Source organism: Engraulis encrasicolus, chromosome 14 (assembly GCF_034702125.1).
Source record: "Engraulis encrasicolus isolate BLACKSEA-1 chromosome 14, IST_EnEncr_1.0, whole genome shotgun sequence".
Lineage (NCBI taxonomy): Eukaryota > Metazoa > Chordata > Actinopteri > Clupeiformes > Engraulidae > Engraulis > Engraulis encrasicolus.
In genome coordinates this window covers 54,441,830-54,459,329 of record NC_085870.1, presented here as the reverse complement: position 1 = coordinate 54,459,329, position 17,500 = coordinate 54,441,830, and the positions used below count along the sequence as shown (strand labels likewise).

The 17,500-nt window shown below is 46.9% G+C and overlaps 1 protein-coding gene across 1 annotated transcript in view; it reads left to right on the top strand.

The window, feature by feature from the left end:
* Positions 1-17,500, top strand: part of LOC134463424 (calmodulin-binding transcription activator 1-like) — a 340,785-nt gene that overhangs the window by 4,602 nt on the left and 318,683 nt on the right. The window contains exon 2 of the mRNA XM_063216622.1: positions 425-526. Within this exon, the coding sequence (XP_063072692.1) occupies positions 425-526 (102 nt within the window). The remainder of the gene's footprint in view (positions 1-424; positions 527-17,500) is intronic.

Sequence of the window (17,500 nt, the reverse complement as noted above, 5' to 3'; positions counted from 1 at the left end):
TGATTGTATGTGGTATGCAGCGTTCTGGGTGTGTGTGTTGTGTTTAGATGCCATTGGTGTGTGTGTGTCTGTTTATAGGCCCCTGTGCTCAGGATTTTCATAGTGACCGAAAGATGAGGACCTTAGCCTTAGGATAAATGTTTACTCTTTCACTATGCTCTATTTAGTTCGTTTCACTTCATAATGTGTGACTTACGATGTTTTATCCCCACTACGTAGTGCACTGACTGTATAGTGGTCAAAGTTTTGGTCAACATTTTGGATATTGCCTCAGTGTTTGTGCTCTGGGTTCACCTTCACCCTCTCTCCCCCCCCCTCTCTGTCACTCTCTCTCTCTCTCTCTCTCTCTCTCTCTCTCTCCCTTTCTCCTCCCCAATGCTGGGCGTCTCCCTCTCTCCCCTGCTGTGCTGTGTCTGGGCTGCAGGACTGAAGAGAATACGTAATCCGGATCGAATGTACAGAACAGCCGTGGGATACACCGGCCACGCTCCTCCCAAGGCTGTCAGCGATGACACGGACAGCAACAGTAAGAGGCTCCGCTAAACTTTTTAACACATCACACCGCCACCATCAGTGACTACATTACAGCGCCCCCCTCAGGGAACTACTGTACTTGCAGTCTCATACTGTATGTTCATGCCCCATTTTCCTTTCATTTCATTTCTCTTTCTATATATATCTTTCTGTTTGTCTCTATTTATCTCTCTCATCCTGTCTCTCTATCATTGTCTCTATCACATATTCTCTCTCACTGTTTCTCTATTTTCTCTTCAGCTCTCTGGTTGACTCTTGCTTGTGTCTCCACATGCTGTGTTGTGTGTGGGAACTTGCCTCTGATATAAGCCTAAGAGGGGACACTGAGGAAACTCTTTGGGGGGAATAATCTGTCCTCTTCTCTTCTCTTCAACTCGCTGTTGAGATTTGTGTGTGTGTGTGTGTGTGTCGTCTTGAGCAACACATGCACCCTCTCTATCGTTCCCCCCTTCTCTACTCTCACGGAGTAGAAAGTCGATTTTATTCCTCTTTTTTTTGACAGCCCTGAGTGCATCGCTAACAGCATCAAAGCAATGAAACAAAGCAGCCATTATGCAAAAACTGTGTTGAAAAAAGCAGACTATTTTCTCTCTGACTGGTTGACTTTCAGCCTTGGTAAAGGGGAGGGAGGCTGAGAGAGGCAGAGGGAGTGTGTGTGTGTGTGTGTGTGTGTGTGTGTTCTTGTGTGTGTGTGTGTGTGTGTGTGTGTGTGTGTGTGTGTGTGTGTGTGTGTGTGTGTGTGTGTGTGTGTGTGTGTGTGTGAGAGAGAGAGAGAGAGAGAGAGAGAGAGAGAGAGAGAGAGAGAGAGTGTAAGGAGAGAGAGGGGGGATAGAGAGAGAGATTGAGAAAGAGAGAGAGAGACAGAGAGAGGAAGAGAGAGACGGGGAGAGGACTGGGAGAGAGAGACAGAGAGACAGAGGGAGAGGTATGCAAGCAAGGCTGGGTGGGTCGGTGGACGCGGGAGAGGGGAGCGGCAGAAAGGAGAGCAGCTAGCGAGCGAGCGAGCGAGCGCGAGAGAGAGCCTCAGCCTCAGCCTTATTCTCATTCAGCTCCATTACAGCTCATGTTTATTCATGCGTTACCACGCCGCGCTGGAACACGCAGCATATTTTTGGAAGCAGCAGCTCATTGTCATGCCTAATCAACACACAGAGCACTAGTCTTGTGCCTGAGCCCCCCACTCGCCGGATAGTAGGAGGGAGGGAGAGAGAGAGAGAGAGAGAGAGAGAGAGAGAGAGAGAGAGAGAGAGAGAGAGAGAGAGAGAGAGAGAGAGAGAGAGAGAGAGGTGGGGTGGGGTGGGGTGTGTTGTGGTGGTATCTCTTCCTCTTGGGGTGCAAGTAAGGATGTGTTCTTGGCTGAACTCTTCAGAGACAAGACCATGTACCCCGCCCCCTTGCTGTTTTTCTTTCTTTTTGTCACCACTTTTTTTACTACGCACATCTCCAGCTCCTTACGTCTTTTTTTCGCCCTTCTCATCCCCCCCTCACGTCTGTTCTAACACTCTGAGTCTCTTTGCTCCTTTTACTCCCCTTCACTCTCTTTGCTCTTCCTCTTCTTTCAGTTGCTCCCTCTGCTGTCTCATCTCCACTCCTCTCCTTTCCTCTATTTCTCCTCTCCCCTTGCCTTTCTTCTCCTCTCCTCCCCTCTCCTCTCCTCTCCTCTCCTCCCCTCTCCTCTCCTCTCATCTTCTCTCCTCTCTATGTCTCCTCTCCTCTCCTCTCCTCTCCTCTCCTCTCCTCTCCTCTCTATGTCTCCTCTCCTCCCCTCTCCTTTCCTCTCCTCTCCTCTCCTTGCCTCTCCTCTCCTCTCATTTTCTTTCATCCTCTCTCCTTGTCTCTCCCCTCCTCTCTCCTTGTCTCTCCTCTCCTCTCCCCTCCTCTCCCCTCCTCTCCCCTTGTCTCTCCACTCCTCTCCTTTCATCTCCTCCTCTTGCCACGCCTGTCTTCTCCTCTCCTCTCCTCTCCTCTCCTCCATTTCTCCTCCCCTGTCCCCTTGCCTCTCCTCTCTTCTCTCCTCCCCAATCCCCACTCGCCTCTCACGTCCTGCCCAGTTGCTTTGGCCCTGTGAGTGATCAAGGCGGCGGTTAAGTGCAGTAGCTGTGAGCGGCGGTGCTGTGCTGTGCTGTGTTGTGGTGTCGAGGTGCTGGGGGTCTTAGCAGGCTCTCAGCAGTGCAGCATTAGTGGGGGATAAGCCTGCTGCGCCTCTGGCCCCCACCACCATCTCACCAGCAGCTCGCAGCGCTCAGGGTGGGCTTGTTAAGCCACTGGAAATTGTGAGTGTGAACGATTGGGCTTTGTCGGTAACCCATCCATCACGTTTGTTTGTTTCATTTGCAAAAAAAAGAGAAAATACTTAGGGCCTGCCTGGGCCCCCACTCTTTTTCTCCCTCATTCTCAATCGCTCTCGAGCTCTCTTTGCAAATGTGTTTTTGTGTCGCCGTTACCGCCACCGTTGAGCTGAAGCTTGAGCTGGCAGCTTGGCAAACGCAGCCCTGTATGTGTGCCGATGGTTTTCGTGGGGAGACCTACCAACTCGTTCAGCTCGGCTTGGTTCGGCACGGCTCAGCTTGGCACGGTTCGGTACAGATCAGCTTAGACGGGCAGACGAGCTGCTGCCACCAACGTACAGTGTGCCCAGTGCTCAGTGCCCAGCCCCGTGTCACCATCACCCGCTGCCAGCAGCACCATGTTGTTGTGGGTTTTCTTCATTTCTGTTCTTTTTTCTTTGGAGCCGAGGAGAGTCTGCAGGGATGGCACCAGAACCCGGGCCTTGCTCTCAGCTAATTGGATGGAATCCTGGTCTAGCACTCCAAGGCTCCAAGGCCCCAACACCCAACACTTCCCCCCTTCTCTCTCTCACACACAGATGCCCCCCCCCCCTCACACACACACACACACACATGTATATATACACACACACACACACACAAACACACACACACACACACACACACACACACACACACACACACACACACACACACACACACACACACACACAAACACACACATAAACTGAGCCAGCAGTGTGTGAATAATAAGACTTCTCTCTTATTTTGCCGTGGGGAAGCCCCCCTCCTCCATCCTCCCCAGCGGAACTGCCCTCCAGTCATCACAGCAGCTAAGCCACAACAAGCTCTCTCTCGCAGCTCTTTCAAGTTATTTAGGTTCGCCCGCTCCACAGCGCGGAGACTAGAGCGTACCGCACACCGACCCTCTGACACTATGGCACGACATCAGAAAGCACCATAAGAAGTGCATCTCTGGTTCAAGTTATTTAGGTTCATCTGCTCTACAGCGCGTAGACTAGAGCAGTGTTTCCCAATCTTTTTGTCCTACATACCCACTAAGAAATGTTGTCATATGGTGAGAACCTCCCTCACTCATGATCTATATCTGTTCTTCTATCCCAATGTAACTACACTCCATATAATTTATATATTTTTTCATGTACCCCCTGAGGTGTGGTCACGTACCCCTAGTGTGGTACACATACTCCTGGTTGGCAAACATTGAACTAGAGCATACAGTACAGCGACTCTCTGACACCCCATGAGATGTCACGCACGGTGCCATAAGAAGCCCATCTCTGGCTCAAGTCATTTGCGTTCATCTGCTCTACAGCACGAAGAGCATGCAGCGCATGACCCTTTGATAGCACATGAAGACGGCACCATAAGCAGCGTATCCCGGGTTTTACCACCCGCCCATCCCCCCACTTGACTTTCTTCCTTTAAGTCTTTCTCAGCTAATTCCTCCTGCTTGCATTATTCACATATTTTCTGGGACAACTGGAGTCACTAGACATGAAGACGTGGTCTGCCTCAGGAGGCTATTGTGGGGTGTGGAGGAGGAGGAGGAAGAGGAGGAGGAGGAGAAGAATCAGCCCTTCTCTTATTTCAATGGAAGTATGACAGCGCATTCATTTGCTCTCATTCGTAGCAAATATAATATGCCCTGTTCCTTCTCTGTTTTTTTTTTCTCTTTTTTTATCAGTCATGCTTTTATTTTTAGTAATGCAGCAGCAATTAAGGAGAAAGACTCTGACTCAGAGATCCCTTAAAAAAACAAGGCGATGGTGGTGGTGGGGTGGGGTGCCTACAGTACGGAAGGGTAGCGAGGGGTAGAGTAGGGTAGGGTAGGGTGGGGGAATAGATACAGCATTAATTGAGTTGCTGGGAATAATCAGAAGATCTTAATCAAGCTACAGGAAAGAAAACAAATGGTAGCAATAGTCTGACAGATTTCTTCCATCTCACCAAAGAAAAGGTTGCAATTACATTACGGTACATGCAATCACAGTTAAAATTAGATGGCATTAAAGCAGGCTCTCTTTTCCGGAGTGTCTTACAGTAAATTAGAATAGCACCAAATAGAATTAAAGGGACGGACAGTGCTCTTGGAGAAGCGTTAAATGAGATGTCTTGCTTAAGGGTAGCTGGGCTGTTTTTGAAGGTGTGTGTGCAGTAGAAAGCTAGTTATTAATCCAGAGCCTCTGTTATAACCTGTCTTAGGATAATCTGGCTTTCGGTAATGTCATAGCAATGTTTTATGATGTATAGTTGAATCTTTTCAGCCTTGCCCTCTACTCACACAAGGCGATCCCAGTCCAAACGGTTTTCTGTTATTGTCCCTCAGTGGTGGAATAAGCTGCCAGTTGTGAGAAGAGGGGGGGTCATCCCTCTCAAACTTCAAGAAGCTAGCGAAGACTTATCTCTTCCGAGAGAGCTTCCCTTCATAACATAACTAACTCTACTCACCTCTAATCATGGGTACTAACCTGCACTACACTTAATAGGTCCTCCTATATTTTCTGCTCTCTGCTCTCTATCTGTTCTACATTACTTGTATACTGCTGTACCCTGTACTGACCCCATACTCTGTACTTGCTTGAATGTCGTCCTTGTAAGTCGCTTTGGTCAAAAGTGTCTAGTAAATGTAATGTAAAAAAGAATGAACGGGCCTGTCAGCGGGGCCATCTGCACAAAGAGGCTACCCTGCCCACATCTGCACGTTCCCTTGTGGTGGAGAAATGAAAGCTCTGACCCTCCAGTGGTGAGACTAAACTCCTGTAACCACAAGGCTGTTGCTCTCCTCAAGGTTAGGAGGCTGGCTGGGTCTTTGGTCTTTGAGCGCTTGTCCCCAAAAAGTGATGAGGGAGTTTTCTCAGAGCATGACAGGTTATCTGTTTTTACTGCCGGCTCCAAAAAGCTGTTGTTGTGTGGTAGGGGAGCCCAGAGGAGGAGGAGGGGTGTGGTGTGGTGTGGTGGGGTGGAGTGCTAAGATGATAGTCATGTTTCTCACTTCTGAAGCACTAGTGCTGCGGATTGTCCCTCTCATTCAACCTGTCTGGCTTGTTGTCAGTCTGTCCTCAAACAAAAATAAAACCCACGCAATCCCTGACATGAGAGGAATATATTGCACCAGCTATGTCTGTCTGTCTTTGATACCGTAACGTGAATTTTTTTTAACATTTTTTGATATCGTGGTACGGTGTGTACTGCTGGAAAAAAGGCAGCCACATGGATGGGGCCCGCTCCTCCCTATTCAATTTAGTCAGAATTTCAGTTCAACTCTCAGAATTGCCAATACCGTGAAATGTAATTGTTATTCATTGTTGAAAGGTTCACTAAGTTTGCGTCAGCATTTACCCAGGGTTGCAGGATTGACTTCTTTGTCGCGGTACAGCTGAAAATGTCATTTTTATCAGTCTCAGGGTGGGAGAAAAGCTGTCATTAAGTAAGCCCAGACACGGCTGCAGAGGGAGTGGGATTCAATGAGTTCTCAGGAGCAGAATTGACTGTTGAATTCACGATTGCAGACTTTGTCTATATCTTCAGTGTAATACCTACAAAGGAAGTATATATGGCACAGTATATGGCCAGGTGCAGTCACGTTTTGTTTTTTAAATCTTGTTGAATTAGATATATGTCGTGTGTTCTCTAACAAGGTGTTCTAAATGTGTTTCACATCAGACTCATTATTTCTGCACACCGTTTCACCAGTGGAATGCTGCAATAGTCATTGAAAAGTTAACCACTATAGTACTACTATGACATAACACAGAGTGACTTAAGTAATGCACTACGACTTGGTCATTGCCATTCTGGTTACAGCAAATTCATAGCTATTTATAGTGACTTAACGGGTTAAACAGGAACCATTGCTGGAACAAAAGACAATATTATCATGTAAGCAGCAGTCATAACATTGTTATGATGCTGCTGCGCATCCTGTTCTGTGATGTATATTCACCATGAAATGAGCACGCATGAAGCAGTAGCAGCTCCACGTATGTCGCGCTGGCCCGCAAGGCACGCCAGGTACTGTTGTTGCTGTTGGTTATTTTCGGCAGCTTTCCTGTGAATAGGGAAATATTAACGTCTTTTTCAATGACTGCAAAGGAACGAGAGGAGGAAGAGATGAATTCAGCTCGTGAAGGTGGTGTCAGCTTCCATCTGGCGCTGAGTGACACAAATGTGGGTGTGGGGTGTGTGTGTGTATATGTGTGTGTGTGTGTGTGTGTGTGTGTGTGTGTGCGTGTGTGTGTGTGTGTGTGTGTGTGTGTGTGTGTGTGTGTGTGTGTGTGTGTGTGTGTGTGTGTGTGTGTGTGTGTGTGTGCTGAGGTGGGGTGTGGGGCTGTTTGCCCTCTGCGGGCTGGCGCACACGTACTACTCTCATCCTGCTATGTCGCACCTCATACACACACACCGTGCAAAAAGGGTTTGCGTTTGCGATTTGTTTACGCACGCGGTGTCATCACAGAAGGCTCATCAATGCTGCACTCATTAGTGTCTGCTCACAATCTCCCGGCAGCAGGAGGAGAAGAGGAGAGAAGAGAGATAGCGCCGCCCCGCGCCACTTCTGCTGTCGAGCAGAGCAGAGAAGAGAAGAGAGTGGCAGCCACAGACAGACAGACAGAGAGTCAGGTAGTCACAGACAGACAGACAGACAGACAGACAGACAGACAGACAGACAGACAGGCAGACAGGCATCAGCATGCCGGAGCCGTGCGTCGTGCCACCAGCAGGTGCAGTCAGAATGCATAGAATGCATCCCAGTTCCACGGTGATGGACTTGTAATCCGATTACCCAGGTCGGTCGGGAACAAGGAAGTGTCGGATCAAGCAAAAAAGAAGAGAGAGAGAGAGAGAGAGAGAGAGAGAGAGAGAGAGAGAGAGCGAGAGAGAGAGACACACACACACACACACACACACACACACACACACACACACACACACACACACACACACACACACACACACACACACACACACACACACACACACGTACACACTCCTAGCAGGGGCTGACCATCGCAGACCTTTTCTCTGTTGTTATTCACGGAGGCCTGAAAGGGAATAGAGCTATTCGGTGTGGCTCCTTTGCTTGTCAACAGAATATATTCATCACCCCTCCAGTCAGATTAGGAGAGGCTGAAATCCCACTGATGGTAATAGAGGTCAGAGTCACAAAAGGATTAGGTGGGGAGGGTAGAGGCATTTCCTGCATGCAGCACGACGCGGGCGGACGCGGCACGGACCCTCCGTGAAAAGTAACCCGGAGATAAGGCAGGCAGGCAGGCAGGCAGGCAGGCAGCAGCCATGAGGTAGAGGCAGGCAGGGAGAGTGAAGAGAAGAGGAGGGGAGAGGAGAGGTGCTGGGTCATAGCTCTCTCTCGCTCTCTCTCTCTCTCTCTCTCTCTCTCTCTCTCTCTCTCTCTCTCTCTCTCTCTCTCTCTCTCTCTCTCTCTCTCTCTCTCTCTCTCTCTCTCTCTCTCTCTCTCTCTCTCTCTCTCTCTCTCTCTCTGTGTCTCTGAGGTGCTTGAACACCCTCCTGCTCCCCCAGTACGTATAATTAGATAGCCTGGAATGTGTGAATAAAATTGGTCATCATGTGTCTATGCACAAAACCACTCCTTGTCTTCCTTCCTGCCTTTCGTTCCTTCCTTTTGTGCGTTCTTTCTTTCTTTCTCTCTTTCTCTCTCTCTTTCCTTCTTTTATTCGTTCGTTCTTTCTTTCTCTTTCCTTCTTTCTTTCTTTCTGTCTTTCTCTCTTTCTTTCTTAACTCACATACTGTACGTATGTACATATTTCTCCTCCTTCCTTTTTTGATTGATTTAATTGAAGAATTGTTTGATGGGTTGATATATTTATTTATTCGTTCATTAATTCGTTCATACATACATTCATTCATTCCATCATACATTCATTCATCCTCCCAGCCTCGTTGTCATTCGCCGCTTCGGCTGCGCTCGACTTCTCTGCCGTACCCGGCGAGGCTGGAAAACTTTTTGGACAGGGCGTGGACAGTACTTCCTCCCGACGCGCACGGCACACCGACTAGGCACGGCTGCGTCTTGATACAGACTGTGCTCATTTTCCCCACTTGCATTCCGCTTGCTGTACAACTGAATGAGTTGTTTTACAATGAGACTGATTTATGCTAATGTATGTGATGGCCTCTCAGTTTGGGGGCGTGAAGCTGTTCCCAGACATACATATCACCTTCCCCCCCCCTCCTCCTCTTCCAAAATTACCATATAGATGACAACTGATTTTAATGCAGTGTGCACTGTCTGTACCGGCAGCCTGCACGATAGGCTGTAGAAGGTGTCTGGATATTCAGCCGCGTGCTCAGGTTCGAGTCGTAGACTGTGGACACACACGTGAGGACACACACACACTCATACCGTACACACACAGACACACACACACACACACACACACACACACACACACACACACACACACACACACACACACACACACACACACACACACACACACACACACACACACACACACACACACACCCTCCCCCTATTACCTCTCACCTCAGGTGAGCAAACACGGCTAGGATGAGCAGCAGCACCCTTCGAGACTTAAACAATGTACTCTCGGCAGGGACGAGGAGTAAGAGGAGGATCAAGGGGAGGTAGAGGAGGATGAGGAGGTAAAGGAGGAGGGGGAGGAGGAGGAGGAGGAGGAGGTAGAGGAGGAGGAGGTAGAGGAGGAGGAGGAGGAGGAGGAGGAGGAGGAGGAGGAGGAGGAGGAGGAGGTAGAAGAGGAGGAGGAAGAGGAGGATCAAGAGGAGGTAGAGGAGGAGGAGGATGAGGAGGAGGTAGAGGAGGAGGTAGAGGAGGAGCAGGAGGAGGAGGATGAAGGATAGCCTAGGCCTCTCACCAAGAGCTCCGTCCTCGTCCGTCGTCTGGGTAGGCCTCTGCTTTTTAACGAGCACTGGGGAGCGAAACGTGAATGCCCGGCGAGGCGGCCGGCAAGGAGAGGCGGGATTACTGCAGGAGAGAGAAGTTTATCAGCAGTGAGAGGAATTAGCATGCAGAGCCACGCCTAGAGCTGTCCACCAGCCACCTCAACGCAATGAGCCTTTATTTCTGTCACATTAATTTTATTTTGGGGGGGTTGGAGGGGGGGGTGTAGACTCGCAAAAAAAATGGCGAGGCAAAGTAGAAAAAAAATGCCAAATTTCCCCTGACACTCCCTTAATATCTGTACTGGGAGCATTAAGTGTTGCTACTCTAGCATTTTTTTTTAACTTTTACTTTTACTTTATTACAGCAAAAGTTTTATAATTAACTGACAGCCATCTCACTAGAGTATTTCATTTTTGCCTCCGATTTTAATGTGAATGTGACAGCTTTACAAGGTAAGAGACAGAGGGAGGGGGTGAAAAAAAGAGAAAATTATCAATTGATGAGGGAATGTTCTTCGCTGTGGGTTTTTGCAATTAGCGATTTTCTTTTCAAACTCAAGAGAGACGTGAGCGAGACCAGCCAGCCAAGCAGGATGAGGGGCTGGTGCTGTGTGTGTGTGTGTGTGTGTGTGTGTGTATGCGTGTGTGTGTGTGTGTGTGCATGTGTGTATGAGTGTGTGCGCGTGTGTTTATGCGTGCGTGTGTGTGTGTGTGTGTGTGTGTGTGTGCGCGCGTGATGTGTGTGTGTGTGTCGGGAATGATCATCAGGAGGAGCCTTCCTCTTGAGACGGGCTCTATAGTCTTCGGAGGACGTCTCTGGCTAATGTCAAGCAGCATTGATCTATTAGGGGAGAAAAAAGTGCCAGTGTGTGTGAGAAAAGAAGGATGCTGTTTCTGCGAGTGCCACACTTTAACACCTCATTTGACACAGATGCCGTTGTAATGTAGTCTGCTGTACGGGCTAATTTGACCCACTGTGCTGGGCATTCCCTGGAGCCGTGCTCATAGGGAGCTGTGCTTATAGAGTGTCTCTTATAGAGTTAGCCCACCGCAGAGAAGAGTGTCTCTTATAGAGTCAGCCCACCGCAGCGCAGAGAAGAGCGAGCCAGCCAGCGGGCGGCACTTTCATCCCAACTACAGATTCGTCTTCATTTGCTTCAAAGTGGCCGGGCCTTTTTACCGACATTCGTTTGTCCACACAGACATGTACTGTGTGTACGCGCCTGCACATGCCTCCGCGTGCAGACAAGCACACACACACACACACACACACACACACACACACACACACACACGCACACACACACGCACGCACACACACACACACACACACACACACACACACACACACACACACACACACACACACACACACACACACACACACACACACACACACACACACACGCACACACACACGCACACACACACGCACACACACATGCATGCACATCAACATCAAAAAGCACAGTGCATCCTCTGCATCTCGATTGATGACAGGAAACAATCAGAAGGCTTGAGCTGTGTATAAATTACAGATAAAAAGAGACACTGAAGGGCTTGGAAATAAGCTAATGGGTAAAATGTCAGTGTGCTTATGCAGGCTGCTCACCTCCTCCCAATGCCCTTTAAGCACTCGCTCTCACCCGCGGCTGCTGCCATTGAGCTGTCCTTCACTGCAATAAAAAATGAAGAAAACCATTAACGCCACACACAGCACTTTTTTCCTTTTTTTTTCTCCGGGCAACTCCAGGGAACACGGAATGGCCTACAACATCTACACAGCCTACATAAAATACATCTCACCAAGCAAAAACAAAAAAATGTGCTCTACAGTGGTGATGTTGTACTTGTAATGGCTTTGTTTAAACATGTATACAGTATTATGGTTTGTTTGCCACAAACTGTAGTTAATGGAATACAAGGATGCAAGGATAGTTTTATTGGTCACATGCATAGAGCCACTTCCCTGAAGTATGCTGTGAAATGAGAGGAAATGCAATACTCTGTTGATCTTTGCATATAGAAAAGTTGCACAAAAACCTCTTGCGGATTTATTTATTTTTGTCCAAGTTGTAAAGAAGTCTTTATTGGCCAGCGTGTTTGCGTGCAAATAGCACATGTGTGTGAGGTCATTGCAGACAGCAGATAAGTTGTAATCCCCCAAAGAACACGGAGAAAAATGATGTTCCGCTGTTTGCCGCTGGTGGAGGGCAACTTTGCTCAGCAGATTAAAACGCAGATCTCATTTTCCCCCTGTGTGTTTTTTGTGCTGTTTTGACATTTAATATCTGCCTGCTCTTATTAATATAAACACTAAACCAACAAAGTCTATGATAAAATAAGAGAGAAGAAGAATAGTCATGCCAAATGTCTTGAGACAAAAGAAAGACACTGGGAAAAAAATCTAATTTTCTCTAACAGTATAACACTCTAGATTCTTCCCATTTATAGTGCATGAAAGAGCAGAGAGAAATGATCCAACATTCGGCAGTGTTTTTTTCCCGTCCAGCTACTATGATAGCTTTCAAAAGCCCAGAGATTTGGCAACTAGTGCTTCCTTGTCAGACTGTTTTTACACTGTTTTTTATCATATTTTATTGCCTCCACTGCTAGCTGGGCTTTTTTTGTCTGGCATATCCTCTTCCAATGCTTGCTCTTTACCCATGCACTTATTTGAGAGGGTGTGTGACTCCATATGCTGAAGAATAATCAGATACATGTACTGTATACTATATTCTTCTCCCATATGGAGTAGATGTACAGCTGGCTGCTGCTTTGTATGGAGAGGAGAGGGTCTGCTTTTTATATCACATCTAAACACCCTCTCTGTCATGACACATACAGACACACGCGCGCACACGTGCACACACGTATGTACAAAATACGCACCATTTAAGAGAGCTTATAAAAGTCTTTGTTCAGGTGAAAATGCGCCAGAAATGCGTACACAGCTGCAGTGCTTTTTATTATGCACATCAGTAGCCAGCCGCCTGTGGGAAGAGTACTAGTTTAAACGCTGAAGCATCTCTCAGATTTGGAGTCTACCTCTCGGACACTCCTTTTGAGTGCTCTATCTCCCATTAATGATCACAGCTTGCCAAACTCATCCTTTTTTCATCTATCTACATATCCACCTCATTGCCTTAATACGTTCATGTCCATAAGAGACATTGATGAGATTGCGTCCACTTTCCAAAGCAGAGCAGGAGCTGCTAGGGGGTGGACCTGTGATGCAGGACTTGAACTTTGAAGGGCAGGTTTGATGTGTGATTCCCGTCCGCCCTTCAAAGGCAAAGATGTAATGGAAAGTCCTGTCAGATCTCAGAGTGCCGTCCGTGTAGGGGAAACATAGGTAGAATCCAGGACACCGGATGTCGGCAGAGACCTTTGTAGCGATTGGCATTTAGCCGGTTACTTCGAACCGTGACCAATGCATTCATTGATTGGCCCCTGAAAATAAAGGGCCCGTATAGGTGCTTGGCTGGCTGGCATAACTCTAAACCCAAACATACACACACTGACACACACACACACACACACACACAGACACACGAACACACACACAGACGCACACCGCACCTTCTACCTGCACTAAACACATACACACACACACACACACACACACACACACACACACACACACACACACACACACACACACACACACACACACTGCTGCCGGTGTACTTGACAGACCTTTTTAATATTTATTTTTCTTCAAAATGCTACTATTACCATGTCAGAACGCTATAAAGGACTTTTTTAGGGAAAGCACAAAAGCACAACAATACCTCTTAATGTATGTTCTCTACAAGTCTTCTGTTGTCCAGTCTTGCACTTTAAATGTCTGTATGAGCACTGTCTATGTCCATACTGTCTTAAGTCCATGTATAAGTACTGTCTATGTCTATACTGTCTATGTCCTTACCTAGATTAGTCTATGTCTGTATGGGAAAGCAAGAAATGTAATTTCAAATTCTTTGTATGACCAGTGCATGTAAAGAAATTGACAATAAAACCTACTTGACTTGACTTGAGAAAAAAATAACGCAGGCCTATACTTTAGCGGAGACGAGTCGAGACACTGCTTATTATTTGAGTTCTTTGAAAGCTGTGAGGAACCACAAAAGAATTTGCCTATGCAGCATATCCATGAATGCATACACCACATACAAATCTTTTTCGAATGTCTACCTTTTTTTTCTAGCCCACCCGCCCCCTTGTGTGTGTGCCTGTTTATAGACAAACATGGCTTTTTGCATTTCAACGTTTTGCATTTTACATTCCTGTCAAGCTGCCAGCCTTTGACTGCACTTTTCAAAAAGCCTTGTTTTTTTCTCCTTCTACCTCTTTGCCATTTCCAAATAGATAGATATTTCCATAGTGTTTTCCACGTGCGGAGCTGAAAGCACTTGCTGTAGTGTACACTTTATTTCCACAGTTTGAACAATGGGTGCCGGAATAGTGTGGTGTGAAGACAGACAGGTACATGATCAGAGATGGCAGATGGCAGCGAGCGCCGTGATTAAAGTTCCTCCCCCGGTGTCATAGTCGTGAGTGTCAGCATAGTTTAAAAGCCCCTCGCTCTCTGGACAGAACAATGAGAGCAAATGGCAGGCTTTGGGATGATTTTGCCAGTCATTGCGTACGAACTGTGACTGAAAATGAGACCCTGTGTGTGTGTGTGTGTGTGTGTGTGTGTGTGTGTGTGTGTGTGTGTGTGTGTGTGTGTGTGTGTGTGTGTGTGTGTGTGTGTGTGTGTGTGAGAGAGAGAGAGAGAGAGAGAGAGAGAGAGAGAGAGAGAGAGAGAGAGAGAGAGAGAGAGAGAGAGAGAGAGAGAGAGAGAGAGAGAGAGAGAGAGAGAGAGAGAGAGAGAGTGTGTGTGTGTGTGTGTGCGTCTGTAAGACATAGTGAAAGGGAAGTAGTGGTTAAACTGTAGACTGTAGACAGTACACTGTAAAAGAGTATTTGTTTGTGTGTGTGAGTGCTTGCGAAGGAGGGAGAATTGAATAAGGTGGATTGTAAGAGAGACAGAGAGAATGCTTTTGTGTCGGTGTGCGTGTGCGTGTGTGTGTGCGCGTGCGTGCCTGTGCGTGTGCGTGCGTGCGCGCATATCTGTTTGTTTGAGACCGAGAAGTAGTGGTTAGAAGGAGTAAACGAATATTTCTGTGTGTGTGTGTGTGTGTGTGTGTGTGTGTGTGTGTGTGTGTGTGTGTGTGTGTGTGTGAGAGAGAGAGAGAGAGAGAGAGAGAGAGAGAGAGAGAGAGACAGAGAGAGAGAGAGAGAGAGAGAGAGAGAGAGAGAGAGAGAAAGAGAGTGTGGCTTTTGAAAGACAGAGTGAAAGAGAGGTGGTTAGTGGTTAGAGAAGGTGGAAGAGTATTTGTATTTGTGTGTGTGTGTGTGTGTGTGTGTGTGTGTGTGTGTGTGTGTGTGTGTGTGTGTGTGTGTGTGTGTGTGTGTGTGTGTGTGTGTGTGTGTGTGTGTGTGTGTGTTTGAAAGACAGATTGAAGGAGAGGTAGTTAGTGGTTAGAGATGTTGGAATAGTATTTGTTTGTGTGTCTGTGTATGTGTCTGTGTCTCTGTATCTGTGTGTTCAGTGAGGTTGAATAGATGGAGGCGGAGAAGAAGATAGAATACGAAAGTGTGTGTGTGTGCTTCCCTGTGCTTGTAGCCGTGTGTGTGTGTGTGTGTGTGTGTGTGTGTGTGTGTGTGTGAGAGAGAGAGAGAGAGAGAGAGAGAGAGAGAGGGGTCTACAACAGCTCCTTGATCAGTTAGAGCAATATTGCCAGACCTGGGCCCTGGCAGTAAACCCAATCAAGACCAAAATTATGATTTTCCAAAAGAAACCCAGGTGTCAGGAACACAGATACAGGTTCAGCCTAGGTAGCACCACCCTAGACCATACAATGCATTACACTTACCTTGGTCTTGTAATTACTGCATCCGGAAGTTTCAGCCTGGCTATGAATGCACTAAAACAAAAAGCACGTAGGGCACTGTATGCCATCAAACGAAAATTCCATAATATAACCATCCCAGTTACAATCTGGTGCAAAATATTTGACAGTGTAATACAGCCCATTGCACTGTATGGGAGCGAGATCTGGGGTCCAGTCAGTATGCACGACTACACAAAGTGGGACAAACATCCAACTGAGTCCCTACATGCAGAGTTTTGTAGATATATTTTGAAAGTACGACCCAAAACACCCAATAATGCATGTAGGGCTGAATTAGGCCGCTTCCCATTAGCTCTAACAATTCAGAAAAGATCCCTAAAATTCTGGATGCATCTAAACGCAAGTCCCAACAATGCACTCCAGTTTGAGGCATTGAAAATCCAAGAGATGAACCCTGAAAAGAGTCCTCTAAACCAGCTGGTAATGAAGCTAACTAACACAAACAAAGCTCAGCCCAGCACTGCTTCCCAAACTTCAATTAGTGTCAACAAAATTATGAACGAAAGAAAAGAAGACTACTTGGAACATTGGACAAAACAAACTACTAACCAAAGCAGAATGAATGCCTACCTGACCCTAAATAGAGAATATAAATTGGCAGAGTATCTCATCTCTGTCAGAGATACGAAGCAGAGGCAAATCCTGACCAAGTACAGGCTCAGTGACCACACTCTCGCAATAGAGACAGGGAGACAAAGAAAAACATGGCTACCCAAAGACAAAAGGATATGTGGTCACTGTGAAGCAGAGAGGGTTGAGACAGAGGTGCACTTTCTGCTATACTGCAAAAAATATGAGGATGTGAGGAAAATCTTCTTCCCCAAATTCCAAAATATATACCCAAATTTCGAACGCCTCCCAGAAGCGGAAAGGATGGCGATTATACTTGGCGAAGGACTCTCACCAGATCTTGCCGCACAATATGTGCTTGCATGCCACAAAATGAGGGACTCCAGCCACAGTAATATACAAATGTAAAAATGTATAGTGTAAAAATGTAATAATAATAATACATACACACAGCAACACACCCTTGCACCCCCACATGCCTGTCCATATTCATGCACACACACACGCACACATACACACTCACACTCACACGCGCACGCGCACGCGCACGCGCACGCGCACGCGCACGCGCACACGCACACGCACACGCACACGCACACGCACACGCACACACACACACACACACACACACACGCAAACAGATCTTCTGTAAATGTTCACACTTTTGTTTTGTTATCTGTATGCTTTGGCAACATTGTATCATTACAGTCATGCTAATAAAGCACAATTTGAATTTGAATTTGAATTTGAATTTGAGAGAGAGAGAGAGAGAGAGAGAGAGAGAGAGAGAGAGAGAGAGAGAGAGAGAGAGAGAGAGAGAGAGAGAGAGAGAGAGAGAGATGAGCGTATCCTAAGAGAGGAGACAGATATATGGACGAGTCTTAAGTATGCCATAAATGAGTTGTTGCTTGTTTGGTCCTTTTATCAGGCTTGTTGCATTTCGTGTTTATAGAATTGAAAGCTTTTGCACTTCAAATGATGGATGAGATAACGTTGCCATGAAAGAAAGATATTGCGAAAGAGGCACCATGCCCTGATGAAAGGCTACGTACTTTGTTATGTAAGAATATTTGTGGTCACATAATTATATCCTCTGTGCGTCATGTAATATGAAATTGGCAGCCAGACAGCATAATTGTAAGACACCGGGGTAGCTATATGGGTGTATTTCTCATCAAAGACTCGCATTATGAGAGGCTCAATGTTGCCCATTAATCTGTT